We start from the raw sequence: 21,491 nt of genomic DNA, 5'->3' as shown, positions 1-21,491 counted from the left end.
TTGAAATAAAATTTGGACACCGCCAACTATAGCAACCTATTCTTAATTCATCTCATCTATTAAATAATTATTAAGTAATTGAATCATACGTTAAAAAAAATTAATAATCATTGCCAATGGTAACTAACACGTCTATTACTATTCATAACTGAACCCCTATAGGAGCAAAATCCACCAAAATAAACAATCCTACCACCGCATTAACCATGGTTAGGTTAGATGAGTGTCGTTTGTTCGATTCTCTAAACCGCTTATTGAACAGGGAAGCAGGTGTTGAACAACTCAGTTGTCAAAACCCCTTAAAAACGACCAGGAACAGGCGGAAAACAACTATATATAGGAATGAAGGGACTCCTTGGTTCCTCTTGCTAGTTAGTGTGTTACAAGACATCCAACATTCATATCATGGTTCAAGCAAAGAGAGAGTGAGGGCAAATGCAGCAGAATTCTCAGTAGAAGAAACACCCGCCCCTTCGCCGGGAGATAAAAAAACGAAACAAAAGAGAATCAGAAGAGCGACATAGCTAGCTGATACCTGAGCAGGAAGAAGCATGCACGTCACGCGGTATTCCTATCCAAGCTAATGTTAAGCAAACATCAACCTCCCTTATAAAGAAGAGCAGGAAGATACAATGCGTCCAGTATTTTCTAAACTATCCGCCAAAACAGGCTATTTGACCACTAGTACAGGAGGCAGACTGTTTCTCATTTTCTGTTTTCAATTCAATTCACCAAAGCGGCTGTACATTCGGATTCGGGGTGGGATACAGACCCCTGACAGGAGGCCTCAACACATATGGCTTTCCAACACCGTCCCCTGCTCCCGTCACAGCGCATTCATCCCATTCCTTTCTGCTGGAAAACAAAAACCAAATCAGAACAAAAATTAGATCACCATTATCAACTGGAAGGCATTCTCAAACAACGAATTCTATTTAACACTGAAATAAATAGCACGACAGAATAGCAAACCAAGAAAGGACTCCATGACTTGGTTAAAAGCTGCATAAATCTACTCGTTGTCCAACCATTCAAAACAAACTTATACTAGCTATTATTCAGTGACAACTTTAATTGAGTTCCAGCTTTGGGGTTGTGCCTATGGCATCAATGAAAACTCTTACCAACTTCCGTCCATGACATGGTACATGGTCAACTTCATCCAATGACAAGGTTTGGCAAATAGAGGCACCAAAACAGACAAGCCATTCAATGAAGAAATTACTCCCACAACAATATAACTAAAACATCAAGCTTTATACTGTGCACATCCAAACCCTGTCTCAGCACATTAGAACTCCAACGTCCACCCTAGTGCTATACAGGATTACATTGCAAGAACTGAAAAAAATAAGCGTAGACGTTTCCACTTGCCCTTCCTGATTCATTATTGATTCAAACGTCCACCCTAGTGTTGTACTGAATGGATTACATTGCAAGAACGGGAAAGAATTAAAAAGTGTAAACATTTTAACTTTCCCTTCGTGATTCATTATTGTTTCTAGTTGACATTCTTCGCTTCAGGCAAGAACAAATATCCCTAACCTTTACACACCACTATTACAGAACAGTAATCCCACCATAATTAATCTATAAAAGCTCTATGAAGGACATAAAAAGCAAGTTTTAGAAACTAAATTAGAAATACAGAGGATGAGGTGTGATGCACTTACTCGGACCAACCATTCGCTTGAGGCAGCTCAAATGGATGGTTCCCAGTAGCTCTGATGGGCCTCCCAAAAATCAGTTCATTCTTCGAAGTTTCATCTGGAGGTCTCAGATGAAAATGGTTTTCAGCTGTTGACAATGGAGGAAAAAAGGCTTTCTGCAACCAAGGATCATGATCACCGGAACCAGTAACAGGGCTAAAGGTTCCGCCATTCTGGCCATTTCCAAGGAAAATTCTCTGATTCTTAGGAGATTGAGAGCCAGAAACAACCTGATCTTCTGTAGTAAACAGTGATACTGATGACGGGTGCAAAAGATCATCCTTGTTTGATCTGTTCAGTTCTGGAGGTAGAAACCAGTTTGGAGAGCCACCTGCAAAACCTAGACCTTCCTGACCAAGAGGGCAACTGTTCCACATTTGCCATGTTCCCTTATCATTTGCACTTGCATCATCCAAGGGGTAAGCATGCATATCATGGGCCTTTGGAGTACTTGGGAAGCGACTAGAATTATTAAACTTTTCTCGCGACATTGGTGACTCAATTGGAGATGGCTTGTTCATTTCAGATGAAGCAGGTCCATTCTTCAATGTGCGAGGCCTCTCCAATCCCATGTTTAATTGAAAATTATCAAGTGACTCAGAAACTGGCCCAAGCAAGGATACTGGATCAGGGACGTAACATGGGTCTTCAAAAAGCTCTGGCTCCTCAGTTATAAGTTCATGATGTCCTTCCCCAATGCGAGGAAATATGGGATCAATTGCAGGTGAAAAACCTAAACTGCTGCTAGTAGATCCTTTTGGATAGGTAGTAGATAAAGCGAATGGTGATGGCAGCCCAAAGTTGATTGGATTATCGAATGATTGGATTGACGACGACTGGCCAGATAACTGAGGACTTTGAACTTTTGTCTGAGACTTTGCATTTGGTCTACTTATTACATTTACACTTGATGATGAAGGCACTGGCGATGAACGAGTAAACAACTGCTGCCATGATTTTTTAGGTGCAGTCCCTGACTGTGGTTCTGAGTGAACCTGCATTGAAATGGATCACATTGTAACACTTATTGTATGCATCTAAATGTTGTTATAATACGCCTAATATTATTATCATTTATGAGGCGACAGGAGTTGAAATTAGTGTTTCACTTTGTAGATTTTTGGGTTGAAGTTCCAAGAAGGATCCAGAAAATGTTGAGCCTGAATCTACTTAAGTTACAGAACTGTTGAACTTGATACAATCACATTTTTAAATGCTCAGAAAGTCAAAGACAACCTAATAGATAAACGGCATAATGAACAAACTCAACTGGATCACAGGTATCTATAATTCCCATGAAAATTATTAGTGTATAAATTCTCCCTTAGAAGTTAGGCAGGCTACTGATACACATTTAAAGTTATATGAAAGCACATATTAACAATGAGGTATAAAGCAAGAAACTTACAGGGCGGTGGACACTCTTATCATCTCCATTAATAAAAGGTCTCGCAGCTACACGCTCAGGTGGACATAAGTCTTTCTTCTGGGCATAACTATGGACATGATCTACAGAACTGCTAGATTTGGTTTCTTTTGTCATTGTAGCATTAGCATCCTTTACAAAGAAACTACCTCCACCAAATGCCTTTGAAGAATTAAAAATCGTACCCCTCATGCGGTCCAGGTACCTAGATCCAGCATTTCCCTGAATAAAATTGTTTGCAGATGCATTTTTAATATTATGCCCCATCTCTGTGCTTTGTCCCTTAAGAAAATCTGCCCCTGATTTCAGATGTTCCCGGCGGTCAATGTCACTCTTCTTGTCAAGGTCCCGCTTTCGTTCACTTTCCTTACCTGCTCTCTTTTCCAGCTCTTCTGCATCAGAGTTGCTCTTGCTAGAACCCTTGTCTTTCTCTTTCCTTCTTTCCTGTCGTTTCTTTTCTGCTTCCTTCTTAGTATCTTTTTCCCTCACAGGTGGTGATGATTTCCCATGCTCAGCTTCCTTTTTCTCATCCCTAAGTCTCCTGCGTTCCTCCACCAACCTTGCAACTTCCTCCCTCTGCTTTCTTTCTTCCTCCTCCAAAAGCTCCTTCTCTATCTTAGCCAGTCTCTTCTCTTCAGCTTTTCTGCGGGCCTTTTCTCCTCTACTTTCATTCAAGTTGGCCCCATTCTCGCCCCTCTTGGCCAATCCTTTACGATCTCCGTCAGATGCATCATCTGATGTACTACTACTAAAAAGCTTTCTCCAAAGCCATCTAACACTCAAGAAAAAAAAGGTTAGTAGCTTGCAAGCAAAATTAACAACACCTGAATATGACTTCTCTGCCAAACAACTCTCATCCCCTCCAAAAACACTGCTCCCATCCTTTCTCCAATAACTAGACTTTCCTCCAACAGAACCATTGACCCAATTTCCATTCTCCGACCAATCTTGACCTTGCATCCACCCATTTTCAGACCACGCCTTTCCATTCAATATCTTTCCACCCTTTCCAACTAAATCTTTGATGATCCCAGACTTCGAAAGTCCCATCCCGGGTACCTCAGGTAAGTCCAAAACCGGTCTCTTTGATAAATGCCCACAATACGAACACATAAACCGACCACCACCAGGATTCTGATCCCTATATGGTGTCGAGCAGTTTCGACACCGCCTTGTTGCTGTTTTCCTCAGCTTTTGCAACTCTATTGCCTCAAACCTTTTCCTCTCTCTAAGCATTGCATTCCTCCGCACGCGCCAAGCTGAAAGCTGAGGCATCAAAACCTCATACCAGAAGAGAGTAACCAAGAGCACAACAACACAAGCGAGTCTAGGCGAAGTTATCTCAAATCGGAAAGCTGGTGGTAGAAGCTGAGAGAGACCCCACAGTCCTATTAATGGAATAACTAACCAAGGAAGCATTGTAGCAACCCGGCGAGACCACTTCTGAATCACACAAAGTATACACATTATCCTCTAGCATACGCCTATCTTTCCCCGTCTCGAATTTCGACAAATTAAAAACCCTTAGATTTTCAGACAGCTTAGATTTTCAGACAGCAAACTTCCCCAAGCAACAATGCTCCGAATAGCAAACCCTAACCCTAATTTCCCGCTCAAATAAAAAACCAAGACAACAAATTTCTCCAACGTCGCCAAGAACCCTAGAAGCAACTAAAATCTCGAACCCTTCAAGATACAGAAAAGCATGGAAAAGGACAATTCACCATTAATGTTTGAGCAGCACCCAACAAAGCTCGAAAATTCAATCAAATTTAGGGTTTTCAAGATTCTGAGCTGCACATCAATCAAATGGGTTCAGCGGTTCGGAAACTTACAGATTCGAAGTGCATGCCGTAATCGGAATGAGGGCCCAAGTTTCGGAAGGCTAATTGGAGCCGCCGCCGCCGCTTTGAAAAGGGTTTAGGACTCGGATTCGGGTCGCACCGGCCGTTGAGCTCGTTTTATCGCCTTCGTTGCGAAACAGCACCGAAGTTGAGAAACTGCGATGATGGAAAGAAAGCAGAAAAAGATAAGAGACATGGAGAAGAAAATGAGACAATGTAAAGAAAATAAATTATATGACCAAGCACTGGACCGCCCGGTCGGACCGGGTTCGAAGTCAACCGGTCTTTGAATGGTCGGTTTGGTAAACGCGAATGGAGGGTTGTAGCTTGTAAGGTGTTATTAATACGAAATTTCTACATGTTAACAGGTGATTAGTGCTTAACCCCAAATCTTATTGTTAAAAAGTGGGTTTTTTTTTGACAAAAATTATATTAGATGTGGGTTTAATTTGGGGGTCAGAATTGATTAATTGTTTAAGTAAATAAGTAAATTTAATCAGGGAAATATTATTGCAGTCATTGATGGGTGCTTTTAGGGAAGGCGTGATTAGCATTTGAAATGTCTTTTGCATGCCAAATTAATTAATTACTAACTACGTTTAAGGGTAAAAATTTAGCTTGAAATTTGTCAAAGTGGAGAGGGTCTTTTCTTGTGCTTCAAGGAGGTCAGATTTTGACTAGAATTTGAAGCTCGTGGCAGGTTTTGAGGATAAAGCAAAAAGAGTATGTGAAAGATGATAGAAAATCGTGGGGCAGATATTATGATGTAAGTTTAGGGTAATTGGTAAGTAGAGAATCTTGGGGTCCCTTATTCTTTCCATGCATAGTAAGTCGAGATAATAGGAATAATTCCGTAGTTTCAGTTTAATTGGAGCTTTGGTTTTTGAAATAAAAATAAATTGTAAGTATTTCTCTTTGAACTTGTAATGATATGGAGTAATGATCTTTTGGGCTAACTTTGTTGGAACTTCTATCTATTTTTTGTCATTTTAAACCCTTTATTTTGGATAAAAATTCTAACAAAGTTAGCAGAAAAGATAATTGTTCTGCATTATAATAAGTTCAAGAACCAATACTCATGGATTTTAAGTTCAGAAATCAAAACTCCATTTAGAGACTATTACTCCAATTTTCTCTAATAATTTTTATCAAATAAATAGTTGCTAGGGAGGGTGAAATTATGGATACATACAATTGAGTACAAAATTTCTTGTGTAAAAGTATTTACTTTTAATCATTTAAACTTTCATCTCAAATAATAAAAAATAGAAAGTGAAAAAAAATCACTTGAGCTACAAGTTTTTATTTTTTATTTTTTTTTTATCATAGTTGATTATTAGATGACACATATAAAAGACCACTATACATTTATATTAATTTTTTATAATTCAAATTTTCTTTAATTTGGTTTCTTCCCTTTTTGTGATAGAACTGAAGCTCACGCAGTCGTTCAATTGTTTCCTAAGTGTCAATAGAAAGATTGTTGCTAGCCGCGTGATCCCTTCATATGGTTGTTATTTGAGTTTTAATGACACATTGTACAGAAAAAAGGTGAGCGAGCGAATGGTCATTGTGGAATAAATATAATAGAGAAGGAGAGCGTAATCTTGAATTTTATTAATTTCTAACAAGAAGTACTTGTATGTAGTTTTATTCTTCCATATTCGTTTGCTTCTCCTAAATTAGTGCAAACCCAAGAGAAGATATATAGCTAATTAACCAAATCTTGCAAATACTTATATTGTATTATTGTCACACACCCAACTCAAGAAAACATGAAATAAATAGTTAACCAAATCTTGCAAGTACTTATATTTCATTATTGTCATAAACCCAACTCAAGAAAACATGAAATAAATACATGAACTAGTTCATTAGTTGGTTGTTGGTCACGTGCCACTCTTCTTCCCAAACTGAAAAGACATTCCAAGTTCGAATCTTCTCTCTCGTACTATCCAAATTTGAATGACAAATCCGCTATGTTTTTTATCTTTACTACAAATTTATATTTTAGAAGCTGCCTATGCGGGCCAAAATAGTCTGAAAGTATCTTGCCATGGTTTGAAACTAGCAACGCAAAATAAAAAAGAATTGGTCGACGTTAGTTCAAATTGATTTTATATTAACAAATAATCTAGTATCTTCGTAGCCATTGGCCCACCAAACACAAAAACAAATTATAGTTTGTTAGAATAAATGTTGAACTCGAAATATTAATATTTCCTCATCGAAGTCAAATTATTCAAGAATATCCTCAAGAATAAAGTTTTGGCTCCTCAAAGATTTGTAGAAGTTCCTCTGCAAAATATTTTATGGTTTCATAAACATTATGCTTATGATCAGAACTATTAATATTATAAACTATTATATAAAATTTATTTTTGTAAAAATTTAATTAAAAATAAGGTTATTTAATCAATAAATTGTAGCAAATAGATAAACAACTCATAATGCTTTCACCAATTCAATGCCATCTCATAAATTTTTTTTTTTTTTTTTTTTTTGCAAACATGTTCTTTACACAGTAATTTATAGGGAATTTTAACGAAAAGTTCACAGTACTGTTCACTTTAACGAAAAATCACATTTTTACATTAAAAAGTCAATCCTAATACTATTCACTTTACCATTTATTTTATCTATATTATTAAAATTCAAAAATTTTAAATCATTTTTATTAGTTTTATTTAATTTTTATATTAACAGTTTCGATCATAAGAAGAAAAAAAAGTTTTGTAGGCTTATCCACCTCTCATGTGAACCCATTACTCATTACTTTCTTGGCCCATGATCATATATTTGCTTTAATGGGCTTATATCTAGTAAGTTATTAAATTCTTGTCTTTTTGGTATAGTTCTCGGAACTTTTCGATTGGCTGCAACTCTTACCGTAGCTAATTGATTTAAAGAAAAATATTAGAATTTGTTTGGAAATATTTTTAAAATGATTCAAAATGTTCTTAAAAAAATCTTTTTGAATTTCAAAAGCACTTAAAATGTTTTATGTAAGAAGTACCAGTTATATGTTTTTGCTTGAAACACTTTAAATGCTTTTCTACGATTCACTTGCATTTTTACTAAAGATTACTTTCAAAAACATTCTCACCAAAAGTACATTTAGCTACTTTAAAAGCACTTCCAGACGAGTTATTAGTTAGCTTCTTTTTATTTAAGGTTTTTTTTTATACACTAAGGTTTTAACGAGACCACTCTTCGCATCCTCATATTTGTAATATTTCCATTATCAATGATATTTAATCTTACGACAAAAAAAAAAAAATCATTGGCGAGGCTATATGATTCATCAACAATTAACAATGCCACAATCACACCCACATAAGTTGTAATTTGTTTTAACTTATAAAAGAACAAACAAGTTAACTAAAAGATCGAGGGTGTGACAGACAAAGGATCTCTGACCACCACTGTATGAACAGACAACCATGGGAATATTACTGAAACGAAAATTAGTTTTCCACCGCCATTGTATGTGCAACACGTGTGTGGTCGGTCCAAAAGGAAACAAAAGTGCAACCAATAATGCAGAACTATCGAAACCAGCCAAAAGGCATGGAAATGGATATTGCCGATTGAGCATCTTCAACGGATAAGAACCAAGAGAAAGGGATGAGGCCAAAAAGTTTATACAGTGGTGCTTGTAAAAAGCATATGACACACAAACACATATACAGAATATACAGGATGAAATATTGATTTAGTTCTTGAATAATCATGAGTGAAGAACCTTTTTTTTGTGAAAAAATTTCATCAAAAACTGCTAATTCATTGTATTATTATATTCATATTCTATTTATTGAATTATATTTATTATGTGGTTATTCACTTAGGGGTCGGTATGCAAAATAGAATGAGTTCGGACATTCTCTATGTAAATTTTAAGTTTATAAATACGCACTTTAATGAGAATAAAATGACACCATCATGGAGCAATATCATGATTCACGTCATTGTATTCCTTACCAGGCGATGTCAATGCGATTTACCATTTCATCTCTGCTTTGTAATTTCCGCAAACGTAATACACTAATATAATAAACCTTCAAAGATTTAAACCAGATAGTTAGCAAACGATTCAAAGATTTAAACCTAAATCGTAAGAGAAAAGAGAGATCGTTCTTCCCTTCTTGTGAAGGGATCACCAATAATGAACATGTTTATAAATTAATGTAGATTATAGAATTAACTTACTAAGTGCCTGCATCATGCAAGATGACTTTAAAATTGCATAAAAAAATGACTTTAAAATTGCACGAAAATGACCTTAAAATTGCATCCTAAAAATTAGAAGAACTTAGGTCTACCATACCGAAGTAATATTTAAGTCGTCTGGTCCAGATAGGAACTTCGCCCATAAAAGTCGCTTTATTTAGCGTACAAGGTATCCTGGAATGACGATAACGTAGGGTATGGTGGACCATGTGCTGTATTCGTCTTGAGTCTTGACATGACCCAGCCCAAATTATTTTTAATTTCTTAGGTTGTGGTTTTATAACAATACAAACCAACCCGTATTGTCGTTCATTAATCATAGCATATGGTTTTTGTCTGCTTTTGCTACATAGAATTTAGTTTCTTTTTTTTATTTTTTTGAAGTTTCTTTTTTTGGAAGCATTTCCGCTCGCCCACGTTAATTTAGGTATATGCGTACCATACACTTTCTTGTTTGCCATGTGTCTCATCTTCTAATTATGGTTAACATCTTTATTTAATGTTCTTTTTATTTTTTAACAGTGATTTAAAACACAAATTAAACAAAATTAAAATAAATCCAGCGCTTCAAATTCCCCACCCAACGAGCCCGATAAACACCTACCCACGTAGCCGCCGATGACCAGATCTCCGTCCTGCCGCCGGAAAAACCATATGGTCACTCTCTCCCTCTCTTCTTCACCCTTCTCCCGTCTCTCTCATCTCTATTCTTCACCGGTCCTGCAAGTCAGCAACTCGTTTTCTCTAACCTGTGTGGTCCGGTGAGTTCGAGAACGAGTTATCCGAGTCGTACTCATCACTGACCACTGATGCAGTAATCTAAGTTCTGAAGAAATTGGTTAAGGACCCATGAAAGGCTTTGGATTTTTTTCAATTGGGCATGTGAGAAGAAATGGATTTAGTTGAGTTCTTCGGTGGGTCTTTATCCATTGATGTGCAGTACTCATGTTTTGAAGAAATTGGATAAACACCCATGAAAGGCTTTGGATCGATCTGAGGCAAATGACGGAGAAGGGCTTTTCCATTGATGTGCAAACTTCTGCGGTAATTATAGAACAGTTGAAAAAGGGCTTTTCCATTTCAGGCATTTTTATGACAGCATGATCAAAGATAATGGGACGGATGATGTTGTGAAGAGCGTGGTAGATGTTGTTTCGGGGTAAAAGTGGAGTGATAGGTTGATAAGGAATTAGGTTGAAATTGGTCGCCGCCGGCAGTGGCAGCGCGGCTGCGTGTTTGTTTGGGTTGGCATGGCCGGGTAGAGAACTGTTTTGTTTGTATATATTTTTGTTTTTATTTAGTCAACATTTTAAATCACTTTTAAAAAAATAAAAAGAACATTAAATTGAGATGTTAACCATGGTTTGGCGATGAGACACATGGCAAACAAGGAGGTGTATAATGAGTATACATTAAGGTTAATACAGATGGGCAAAAATGCACCTTTTTTTTTTATGGTTGAAATTAAAATTTACTTTCTTTTTTGATTCGAATGTAGGAGTGGTTATATTGACTAGAGTCGACTAGTTCAAATAATTATCCTTGTAGTTTAAACTAGTTCAAAACTAAAGAGAGGAGAGGAAATATCGAACTTAAATTGTATGAGGAACACAATGTTGTAGCTAAACTAGATTTGCAAACTTACTTTCAATACCTACTTGTTGGAACTAAATTCACGCACTGTCATGAAGGGTGGAGATGCATAAATTTGTGTAACTGGTAAAGGAACAAAAAACCGTGAGTTAGCCAAAGATCAGGGGATGGTGTGCCGGTCAAAGGCTTTCCTACAGTCAAGTTAATAAGCAATATAAAACTCAATCAATGGGTAAGAGAATAAGTATGTGATAATTGTGTTACCAGAAATTAACCTTAAAAGGTGTATTTATACTAGTCGAGGATGTAATCTTTTAGGATAGAGAATCCGTATTAAACGGGAGAATCGATGAGGATATATAAAAATAGATATTGTATCGTCTTAGAAGTGTAATTTACTTGCAGTGCACGTCAATCCTTAGATGGTAAGGAGTCAAAGATTATAGAAAACCTGATAATTCCTTGTTGGATTGGATTTCTGTATCTTACGGAACAAGCATGGTCAATCTTAGTGAAGTCTCATCGGATTTCACCCACTAATTTTGAACTATGATGATTTTGGCACAAATAGACTTCTAAGCTGTTCATATTTTGATTTATCTAACTCCAGTCCTGGACTCTACTAACAACCCAAAAAGAATAAATTTAGGGTTATTATAGATCTGTACATCGATATATACGTAATCCTGATTCATGCAATCGAATAGTGTGCAATCATGCATGTATATAATTGCATGGTGTACCATTTGGCATTTGCTATTAAATATTGATTAACAAAGTTGCATAATGCAGTTTGTGATGGACCCTCTTGCATTTGTTTATTCATGATCTGACGGTGGATTTGGAACCCGATCACCACTACCCCATGTTGCAACTGCCTCCAAAGGATTTGGAAGTGACACAAAGAAAATTAATTAAAAATATTATATACTCATCAGAAAACAGTGCCTCAGACGCAAATATGTATAAAATCAAATCAAATCAGAAAAAAATATTTAGTTTAAAGGGGCGGTGTGTTATTGCAGTTTGATTATCTGCTGCGGCTAAGGCAGCCAGAGCAAGTGCAGAAGCGAGTGAAGTTGAGATAACAATATGTTGGATACAAGCGAGATACTGAGGCAGCAGAAACCGGTTAATGTGAAGTAATTTTTAACTTTGTAACTTATAAAAGAACAGACAAACATGAGTTAGCTAAAAAATCGAGGGTTTGGCAGACAAAGGATCTCTGACCACCACTGTATGAACAGACAACCATGGGAATATTACTGAAACGAAAATTAGTTTTCCACCACCATTGTATGTGCAACACGTGTGTGGTCGGTCCAAAAGGAAACAAAATTGCAACCAATAATGCAGAACTATCGAAACCAACCAAAAGGCATGGAAATGGATATTGCCGATTGAGCATCTTCAACGGATAAGAACCAAGAGAAAGGGATGAGGCCAAAAAGTTTATACAGGGGTGCTTGTAAAAAGGATATGACACACAAACACACATACAGAATATACAGGATGAAATATCTATTTAGTTCCTGAATTATCATGAGTTAAGAACTTTTTTTTTTTGTGAAAAAATTTATCAAAAATTGCTAATTCATCGTATTATTATATTCATATTCTATTTATTGAATTATATTTATTATGTGGTTATTCACTTAGGGGTCGGTATGCAATATGGAATGAGTTAGGGCATTCTCTATTTAAATTTTAAGTTTATAAATACGCACTCTAATGAGAATAAAATGACACCATCATGGAGCAATATCATGATTCACGTCATTGTATTCCTAACCAGACAATGTCAGTGCGATTTTCCATTTCATCTCCGCTCTGTAATTTCCGCAAATGTAGTACACTAATATAATAAGCCGTCAAAGATTTAAACCAGATAGTTAACAAAAGATTCAAAGATTTAAACCTAAATCGTAAGAGAAAAGAGAGAGATCGTTCTTCCCTCCTTGTGAAGGGATCACCAATAGTGAACATGTTTATAAATTAACGTAGATTATAGAATTAACTTACTAAGTGCATGCATCATACAAGATGACTTTAAAATTGCATAAAAATTTGACTATAAAATTGCATGAAAATGACCTTAAAATTGCATCCTAAAGGTTAGAAGAACTTGATTTACCATACAAAAGTAATTTTTCAATGTATCACATTGTGCCGTCATTATTGTTTTACTCAAATTATAGCAAGTGAATTTGTTTTTTTTTTAACAATATACTCTAAAAACATTATATAATAATTAAGTCGTCTGCTCTTAGTATAACACATAAACTAGTACGAACATGGCTTATGTTCTAGTAAAATGCACATTAAGATTTCTCCAAATAGGAACTTCGTCCATAAAAGTCGCTTTATTTTGCGTACGATGTATCCTGGAATGACGATCACGTAGGGTATGGTGGACCATGTCCTGTATTTGTCTTGAGTCTTGACATGACCCAGCCCAAATTATTCTTTGGTTGTGGTTTTAGAACAATACAAACCTACCCGTATTGCCGTTCATTAATCATAGCATATGGTTTTTGTCTGCTTTTGCTGGCTTGAATTTAGTTTCTTTTTTTTTTTTAAATTTTTGGTTGACGCATTTTCGCTCGCTCACATTAATTTATGTGTAAGCTTACCTTCTTGTTTGCCATGTGTCTCATCTTCTAACTATGGTTAACATCTTTATTTAATGTTCTTTTTATTTTTTAACAGTGATTTAACAAAATTAAAATAAATCCGGCGCTTCAAATTCCCCACCCAACAAGCCCGATAAACACCTACCCACGTCGCCGCCGGTGACCAGATCTCCGTCCTGCCGCTGGGAAAACCATATGTTCACTCTCTCCCTCTCTCTTCTTCACCCTTCTCCCTTCTCCCGTCTCTCTCATCTCTATTCTTCACCGGTCCTGAAAGTCAGCAACACGTTTTCTCACTGACCACTGATGCAGTGATCTAAGTTTTGAAGAAATTGGATAAAGACCCATGAAAGGCTTTGGATTTTTTTTCAATTCGGCATGTGAGAAGAAATGGATTTAGTTGACTTCTTCGGTGGGTCTTTATCCATTGATGTGCAGTACTCATGTTTTGAAGAAATTGGATAAACACCCATGAAAGGCTTTGGATCGATCTGAGGCAAATGACAAAGAAGGGCTTTTCCATTGATGCGCAAACTTCTGCGTGTTTGTTAAACGTAGGAGTGGTTATATTCACTAGAGTCGATCTAGTTCAAATAATTATCCTTGTAGTTTAAACTAGTTCAAAACTAAAGAGAGGAGAGGAAAAATCGAACTTAAATTGTATGAGGAACACAATGTTGTAGCTAAACTAGATTTGCAAACTTACTTTCAATACCTACTTGTTGGAACTAAATTCACGCACGACTGTCGTGAAGGGTGGAGATGCATAAATTTGTGTAACTGGTAAAGGAACAAAAAATCGTGAGTTAGCCAAATATCGGGAGATGGTATGCCAGTCAAAGGCTTTCCTACGGTCAAGTTAATAAGCAATACAAGACTCAATCAATGGGTAAAAGAATAAGTATGTGATAATTGTGTTACCATAAATTAACCCTAGAAGGCGTATTTATACTAGTCGAGGATGTAATCTTTTAGGATAGAGAATCCGTATTAAACAGGAGATTCACTAAGGATATATAAAAATAGATATTGTATCGTCTTAGGAGTGTAATTTACTTGCAACGCACGCCAATCCTTAGATGGTAAGGAGTCAAAGATTATAGGAAACCTGATAATTCCTTGTTGGATTGGATTTCCGTATCTTGTGGAACAAGCATGGTCAATCTCGGTGAAGTTTTATCGGATTTCGTCCACTAATTCTGAAATATGATGATTTTGGCACAAACAAACTTTTAAGCTATTCATATTTTGATCCGTCTAACTCCAGTCCTGGACACTACCAACAACCCAAAAATCATGCATGTATATAATTGCGGAGGCAGATTCTCTGCCCTCTCACTTCCCGTGCCCTCTGCTTTGTGTGGTCACGGTTAAGCCACGTCAACATTTTATATTATTTTTTTATAGAGATAATAAGACAAAAAAGAATAGTAATATAAAATATTGATGTGGCTTAACCGTGACCACACAAACAGGAGGGCATGGAAAATAAAAGAACGGAGAATTTGCCTCCGTACAATTGCATGGTGGACCATTTGGCATTTGCTATTAAATATTGATAACAAAGTTGCATTAGTGCAGTTTGTGATGGACCCTCTTGTATTTGTTTATTCATGATCCGACGGTGGATTGGAACCCGATCACCACTACCCCATGTTGCAAGTGCCTGCCTCCACAGGATTTGAAAGTGACACAAAGAAAATTTATTAAAAGTATTATATATTCATCGGCAAACAGTACCTCAGACGCAAAAATGTATAAAATCAAATCAAATCAGAAAAAAATATTTAGTTTAAAGGGGCGGTGTGTTATTGCAGTACGATTCTCTGCTGCGGATAAGGCAGCCAGAGCACGTGCAGAACCGAGTGAAGTTTGAGTCTGATTTGTTAAAGATAGGACACTAACTGCAATTTTTGTCAAGCTATACCTACCAATCTGCATCACGTTCATATTTCTCCCACGATCCCACACTGGATTTTTAATCAGATAACATGTTGGATACAAGCGAGATACTGAGGTTACCGTGAAGTAATCCAACTATATATTCTGTTTTTTTAATTTTGTAAATTTTTGATACGATACAATTTTGTACATTCTGACAATATAAATTTGACTTCGAGTGCGTAAACGAATGCTTTTAACCTAATTGCTGCAAGCACTTTGCAATGAGATGAGTCATGGGACTCTCGTGGATATTGGTAGATGTCTGAGTTACTTGAACCTTTTAGGTAAGATTGATCGAGTACTTCACATGCTGGCATGCTGCATCTGGAAGCAATATGCTATTTTGTAATAATGGGATTTTCTCTAAGAACACTTTGCAAAAATGGATAATGTGTTAATTATGACAATTTCTTCCCCATATAAACTTGCACCAGAAATTTATATAAAAACATATGATTTTATGTCAAGCATTAAATCATAGTCTTTGATTTAGATTTAGTTCATTTTTATTTTGATACTCCTTCTTGTTCAATTAGTTTTATTTGTGATGATCGACTTAGAATGTCCCAGCATGTCTACAAAGGAAAGAATTTTGTGGCGAATAGTTTAGAGACCTATAGTCTTGATTTAGATTTAGGTCATTTTTATTTTGACAATCCTTCTTCTTCAGTTAGTTTTATTCGTGATGATCGACTTGGGATGTCCCGGTCTAGATTTATTATTGAGCAGATTTGTTTGGGCTCGCTTTTAGCCCCGTTTTTCAGCCAAAATAAAAAAAAATTGACGGTTATCAAACGAGCTTTTAGCTTTAACAATAAACAATGCTACTAATTGCAATCTCTTGATATTTGCTGCACCTTACCATAGATTTAATGAAATGAAATTATGAATATACAAAAGAATATAAGAGCATCTCCTACAGTCCATTCAAATGATGTTTTTTGGCTAATTTAACAAAAATAAAGCTCCAACAGGCTAGCTATTCATTTGGCTAGTTACGATAACAAGAATTTAACTAGCATTATTGAAGATGCTCTAAAAAAGTTTCCTTTGTCTCTTTTTTGAGATTTTCGAAATTAATTCCGGCCAAAAACAAAAATACAAGAAAACCCGGACACTGATATTGTATTGTTCCCTTTTTTATTTTTAATATATACCCCAAACTATCAATTTGTATGTACCACACCTCAGATTCCTGGACAGTCACCGGTTTCTGGGGTCCTAACAGTCACCGGCGACCGGCTCTCCCGGTCGGTACATCAAGCAGTTAAGCTGCGGCCTCAGCTTATCTATCCATATTTGCGGCCCACTTTCAAATTCTCTTTGCCTTAAATTCAACTCCACCACGACCAGCTTCTCCGTTAACCGGTAAATCCCAACTATCACGACAAAATTCCCATTCTTCCCCGCCAATTTCGCCCCCCAGCTCTTCTTCTCCGTCACTGACACGTCCCCCGCCTTCGCCACCTCCTCCACCTTCTCCATTATCCTCTCCGGCGTCTCCGCCGACACGAACCGCTCCCCGCAGTCAGATATCCCGGACTTGCTAAACAACCGCGAGATATCGAACCCGGACGAGAACGAAATCAAATCAAACGCGTTCAACGACGACGTTTTGTCGCTGTCCCCGTCCCGCATGTCCTCCAAGCCAAAGTCCTCGAAGTCGAATTTAGTCTCCCGGTACCCCTTCTCGAACCACGGGTCCTTCACAATCTCGCCGACGGTTATCCGCGTCTCGGGATTCGTGTCGAGGAGCCGAGAAATCAGGTGCTTCAGTTCCGGCGACGTCCATCTCGGAACCCGATAATCTCCCTTGTAAATCTTCCGGTACATCACCATGAGATTCGGGTCGTTAAAAGGCAGGTAGCCCGCGTTCAGAACGAACAAAATGATGCCGCACGACCAGATGTCGATCTTCGCGCCCTCGTACCCCTTCTTCGCAAGAATCTCCGGCGCCACGTAGCCGGGGGTCCCGCAGAGTGTGTGCAGGAGACCGTCGGACCGGACCTGCCCCGTCACGGCGCTCAGCCCGAAGTCCGAGACTTTCAAGTTCCAGTTCTCGTCGAGGAGCAGATTCTCGGGCTTCAAATCGCGGTGGTACACTCCCCGTGAGTGGCAATATCCGACGGCGGAGATCAGCTGCTGAAAGTACCGACGGCTGAGATGCTCGCTGAACCGCCCCTTGGTGATCTTCGTTAAGAGCTCGCCACCCTTGGCGAACTCCATGATGAAGTAGATCTTGGTCTTAGTCGCTAAAACCTCGTTGAGCTTCACGATGTGCGGGTGTCGAAGACGGCGCATGATAGAGATCTCCTGCTTAACGTGCGCCGCAAACCCGCCCTTCAGTACCTTTTGCTTGCTGACGGCCTTGATCGCCACGCTCTGCTCCGTGTGCACGTTCCGCGCGTGGTACACCTTCGCGAAGGCCCCGCAGCCCAGCAGCCTCCCAACCTCGTACTTCCCGAACAGGTTAACCTCGTCTGCGCCGGAGTCGTCGCCATTGTCAGTGACGACGTCGATCTCCGGCATGGCTCCCGAGAGAACGGATTTTTGAGTTCGGAAAGAATTGAGAAACAATTGTGTTTTTTTGGAAAAAGGATTTTTGTCGCTCTGTCGATTGGAGTTGTTGGTGCTATATAAAGTCGTTGGCTCCCGTTTTAACAACGCAATGCCACTTTGCATCTACGTCGACGTGGGAACCAATTGTGACCAGCCACGTGTCCAGGTCCCTGAAACAGCGTTCCGAAGTTGTAACTTGCGTACGGTGCTCCGATGAGCGTTGATTTCTGAAATCCTGTGCAAGGATTTGAATCCGAGAGTCGTCGCGCGTTAATCCGACGGCGGTTAAAACCGAGTGTGTAAAAGTCCGGTCGTACGCAGTCTGGAAATACTTTTCTTGGATTGAACTTTCAGTGGAGCCGAGAAAATATTAAAAAAGTAGGATTTGAGTAGGCACCAAACCCTAATTACATTTGGAATAGGTAATTAACAGAAAACGGGAATCCGTAGCTGAGTTGGCCATGTTTTCCGTACCAAGCAAAGTCATAAAGTTATGTATTTTCTTTTTGCAAGAGTATAAAATATGCCTTTCTAGTTCTTTTCTTATTATGTCTTAATATCTAGTTTTTTTTTTTTTATAAATAAAATTCAACGAACTTCATTTAATGGTTAGGATGTCTTTTGGGGTTTTTTTTTGGATTCCACGCGATGATTCAAAAGGTGCCCAAAAGATCCCTCTACAAGTCTTTAGAAAGGGTTGTGGTATACCCTGACTCTAGAATAGGGTAGCCTCCGATTCGCTTAGATTTTTTCTACCAAAAAAGAGTAATGTGACTAAAGAAACAAGAAATAAAGATTTTAAAGTCGTGCAAAAAGAAAGTTTTAAGAAAAAGGAAGTTATCATGAATCACAATTTGATAGCAAAAAGAAAGAAAGTTCTACGAATAATTCACTAGTTTTTTTTGGTAATTAGTTCAATCGATTTTTTTTCATTAATTAGGTGAGTGTTTTGAATAGGGGTGTGCAGTGTGCTATCCACACTCATTTTTACTTCTCACACACTTATTGTTAATTTCTATTATTTGATCTTCTTCAATACATCCGATCTAACGACAAAAAATTAAAAAGGTGTGTGAGAAGTAAAAACGGGTGTGGTTTCATATATATATATATATTCACTTGTTTAGAGATTATAATTGCTACTACAAAAGTACCCAATAGTGTCGCTTTAAAAAACAACAAGAAAAACTCATTTCTGTCGGATATTAGGAAAAATCTAACAGAAATTCATGTAATGGTGCATAAAAGAACCGACATAATTGCTAGCGTCATAAAAATATTTTTTTGTCGGTTAGTTCCCTTAATCCACCAAGAAAAAAAAAAAAGCATTTTAAAATTAAAAAAGGACAGTATATCATCCCTAACCAACACAACTAACCATTAATAATAAATAAATAAATAAACTTAAAAAACCATTAATCGCCCATAACTAACACCAGTAACCATTAATAATAATAAAAATACATAAAAACCATTAATAAAAGATAAGAAACATCAATTTTCTCTTGTATACTACATATATCATCCAAACATTCAACATCTTAATAGCCACTCAAACAGTCAACCCAATTATTCCTCTTCAGCACAAATGAAAATTCATACCTTTTTTTTTTTGTCAAATGAAAACTTCATAAAAAGACCTGAAGAGGTGCAGCAAGTACAAATAAAGGCTATGATAGCCCAAAGCCAAACCCCAGGAAAAAGAAAAAAAAAGAAGAAAAAAACTATAGTCAATACAAACTAGGCAGTAGTGGAATACAGCCTAGACAATTAGATTAAAATTAAAAAAAAAACCTGGTGCTAGATTAAATATTCAATTTAATCCCTTGAAGAGTGCTTTCATCAAAATTTACATTAAATTTTTGTTATTTAATGTGTATTTTTATTTAATCTCTCTATTAAATTTTAATTTTATTAATATGCACATATTTACTTTTTTAATTATAAATGAACGTAAATGAGAAAATATTAAAAGACATTTGTGATACAAAAATATATAAATACATAAATGTACAGAAATAACTGTGCCGAAATATATAAAATTGACTTTTTTGTTCCGAAATATTTGTACCCACATGATTGTACCGAAATATATTATAATGAACCTAAATGTATGTACCGAAATGTATTATATTGAATTAATGTACCTATATGTCAATACCGAAATGCATGTACCAAAATGTACGTACCAAAATGTATGTACTAAAATGTACGTACCTAAATGTCAATACCGAAATGTATGTACCAAAATGTACGTACCTAAATGTATTTACTGAAATATAATCTATTGAATTAATATACCTAAAAGTCAATACTCAAATGTGTGTACCAAAATGTACGAAATAAAATGCATTATATTGAATCAATGTAATTACATGTTTGTACTGATGGATATATCGAAATATTCAAATATATTAATGTACCTAAATAAAGAACATACAAAATTGCTATCGGAATATAAATTATAAAAGAATTAGTTACCTAAATGTAGACATTAAAATATATTATGATGAATGAAATAAAAATTAAATTTAAATGTAATTGATACATCAAAATAAAAATAAAAAGATAAATAAAACATCAAAATATAACTAATAAATGATATGATTAAATGTACTAGGGACTAAAATTGGATTTTAATCTTACACAAGATTAAAGTCTAAAACTCATTTTTTTTAAGAATTAAAATGAAGTCTTTTATTTATTTAATTCAAAATACTAGAAGAAAAAAAGGAGACGAAGTGCATCGGAAACAAAAAGTGTGCATCGAAAAAAAAGGGAGGTCGTTTTCTTCTTGTGAACCAGAAGATTATGTGGAGTAAGTAGTGGTCGTCTCTTTTGTGAGTAATTAAGTCACATGGCTATTTGCATGAATTGTCATAGAAAATGATCTTTGTGGTTGTTGACGTGATGCATCGTGCTTAAAGAAAATTAACAATTAAGTATATACAACTATGATATAATATAGATCTATGTGATTGGGTTATTCGTAGTATGATTGGACATTGGCTCGTGCTTCATGACAATGACATATACCCATGTATTTTGTAGATATGCTGAATCATTGTAGATGGCTTTCACGTGATGCAAGCCCCACTAGCAAGCTTGATACAATTATTGGTTATTCCCAATTTACTGTGTGAGCTTGGTTGTTTTTTAGTTGGAAAGAAGTTGAAAGAAGTTTCGGTAACAACGCTTAACAACTTAGATAAGATATGCATGCCAAACGTAAGAGTACAGAGCAAATTTTACCGTGAAAAGAACAAAAAAATCAATGAAAAAGATGTACGACGTCACACATATCAAAATAAACACAACGCACAATCCCATATTTACAAACTCAATTATAATGTCTAAACACAACAGACTCCCATCAAACTAACATGGATGATAATACTTACGAGGACTAAACTTGCAAGCCGAATAACTATTGTAAATGTACCATGAGGAATGGACCACACCACCCTTTGGTCCACCAGTCAGCCTGCTTAGCACTACCATGCTAGTAGATGACTAAAGGACTTTCTTCCCTGTAGATAGCTAAGTCATACAA

General features: G+C 36.7%; 2 protein-coding genes across 5 annotated transcripts; both read right to left on the bottom strand.

Moving 5' to 3' along the window:
* Window positions 1-318: 318 nt before the first annotated feature.
* On the bottom strand, window positions 319-5,213 carry LOC137744785 (uncharacterized). Of its 4 annotated transcripts, none has more exons than XM_068484582.2 (4): window positions 4,971-5,213; window positions 3,118-4,821; window positions 1,674-2,704; window positions 319-855 (listed from the first exon to the last, which is right to left on the bottom strand). In XM_068484582.2, the coding sequence occupies exons 2-4, from the start codon at window positions 4,600-4,602 to the stop codon at window positions 729-731; spliced, it is 2,643 nt and encodes an 880-aa protein (XP_068340683.2). In that variant the 5' UTR covers window positions 4,603-4,821; window positions 4,971-5,213; the 3' UTR covers window positions 319-728. The 4 variants fall into 4 exon arrangements, with proteins under 4 accessions (XP_068340683.2, XP_068340684.2, XP_088537517.1 ...); XM_068484583.2 differs by having other exon boundaries at window positions 319-852; window positions 4,971-5,187; XM_088681391.1 differs by having other exon boundaries at window positions 3,118-5,187.
* An 11,070-nt stretch (window positions 5,214-16,283) lies between these two features.
* On the bottom strand, window positions 16,284-18,455 carry LOC137744786 (CBL-interacting serine/threonine-protein kinase 14). Its single transcript, XM_068484584.2, has one exon. The coding sequence runs from the start codon at window positions 18,059-18,061 to the stop codon at window positions 16,601-16,603; it is 1,461 nt and encodes a 486-aa protein (XP_068340685.2). The 5' UTR covers window positions 18,062-18,455; the 3' UTR covers window positions 16,284-16,600.
* Between the last annotated feature and the right edge of the window lie 3,036 nt (window positions 18,456-21,491).

This window comes from Pyrus communis, chromosome 12 (assembly GCF_041283825.1).
Source record: "Pyrus communis isolate YQ-2024b chromosome 12, ASM4128382v1, whole genome shotgun sequence".
NCBI classification, from domain to species: domain Eukaryota; kingdom Viridiplantae; phylum Streptophyta; class Magnoliopsida; order Rosales; family Rosaceae; genus Pyrus; species Pyrus communis.
This window is presented reverse-complemented; position numbering and strand designations above follow the sequence as displayed.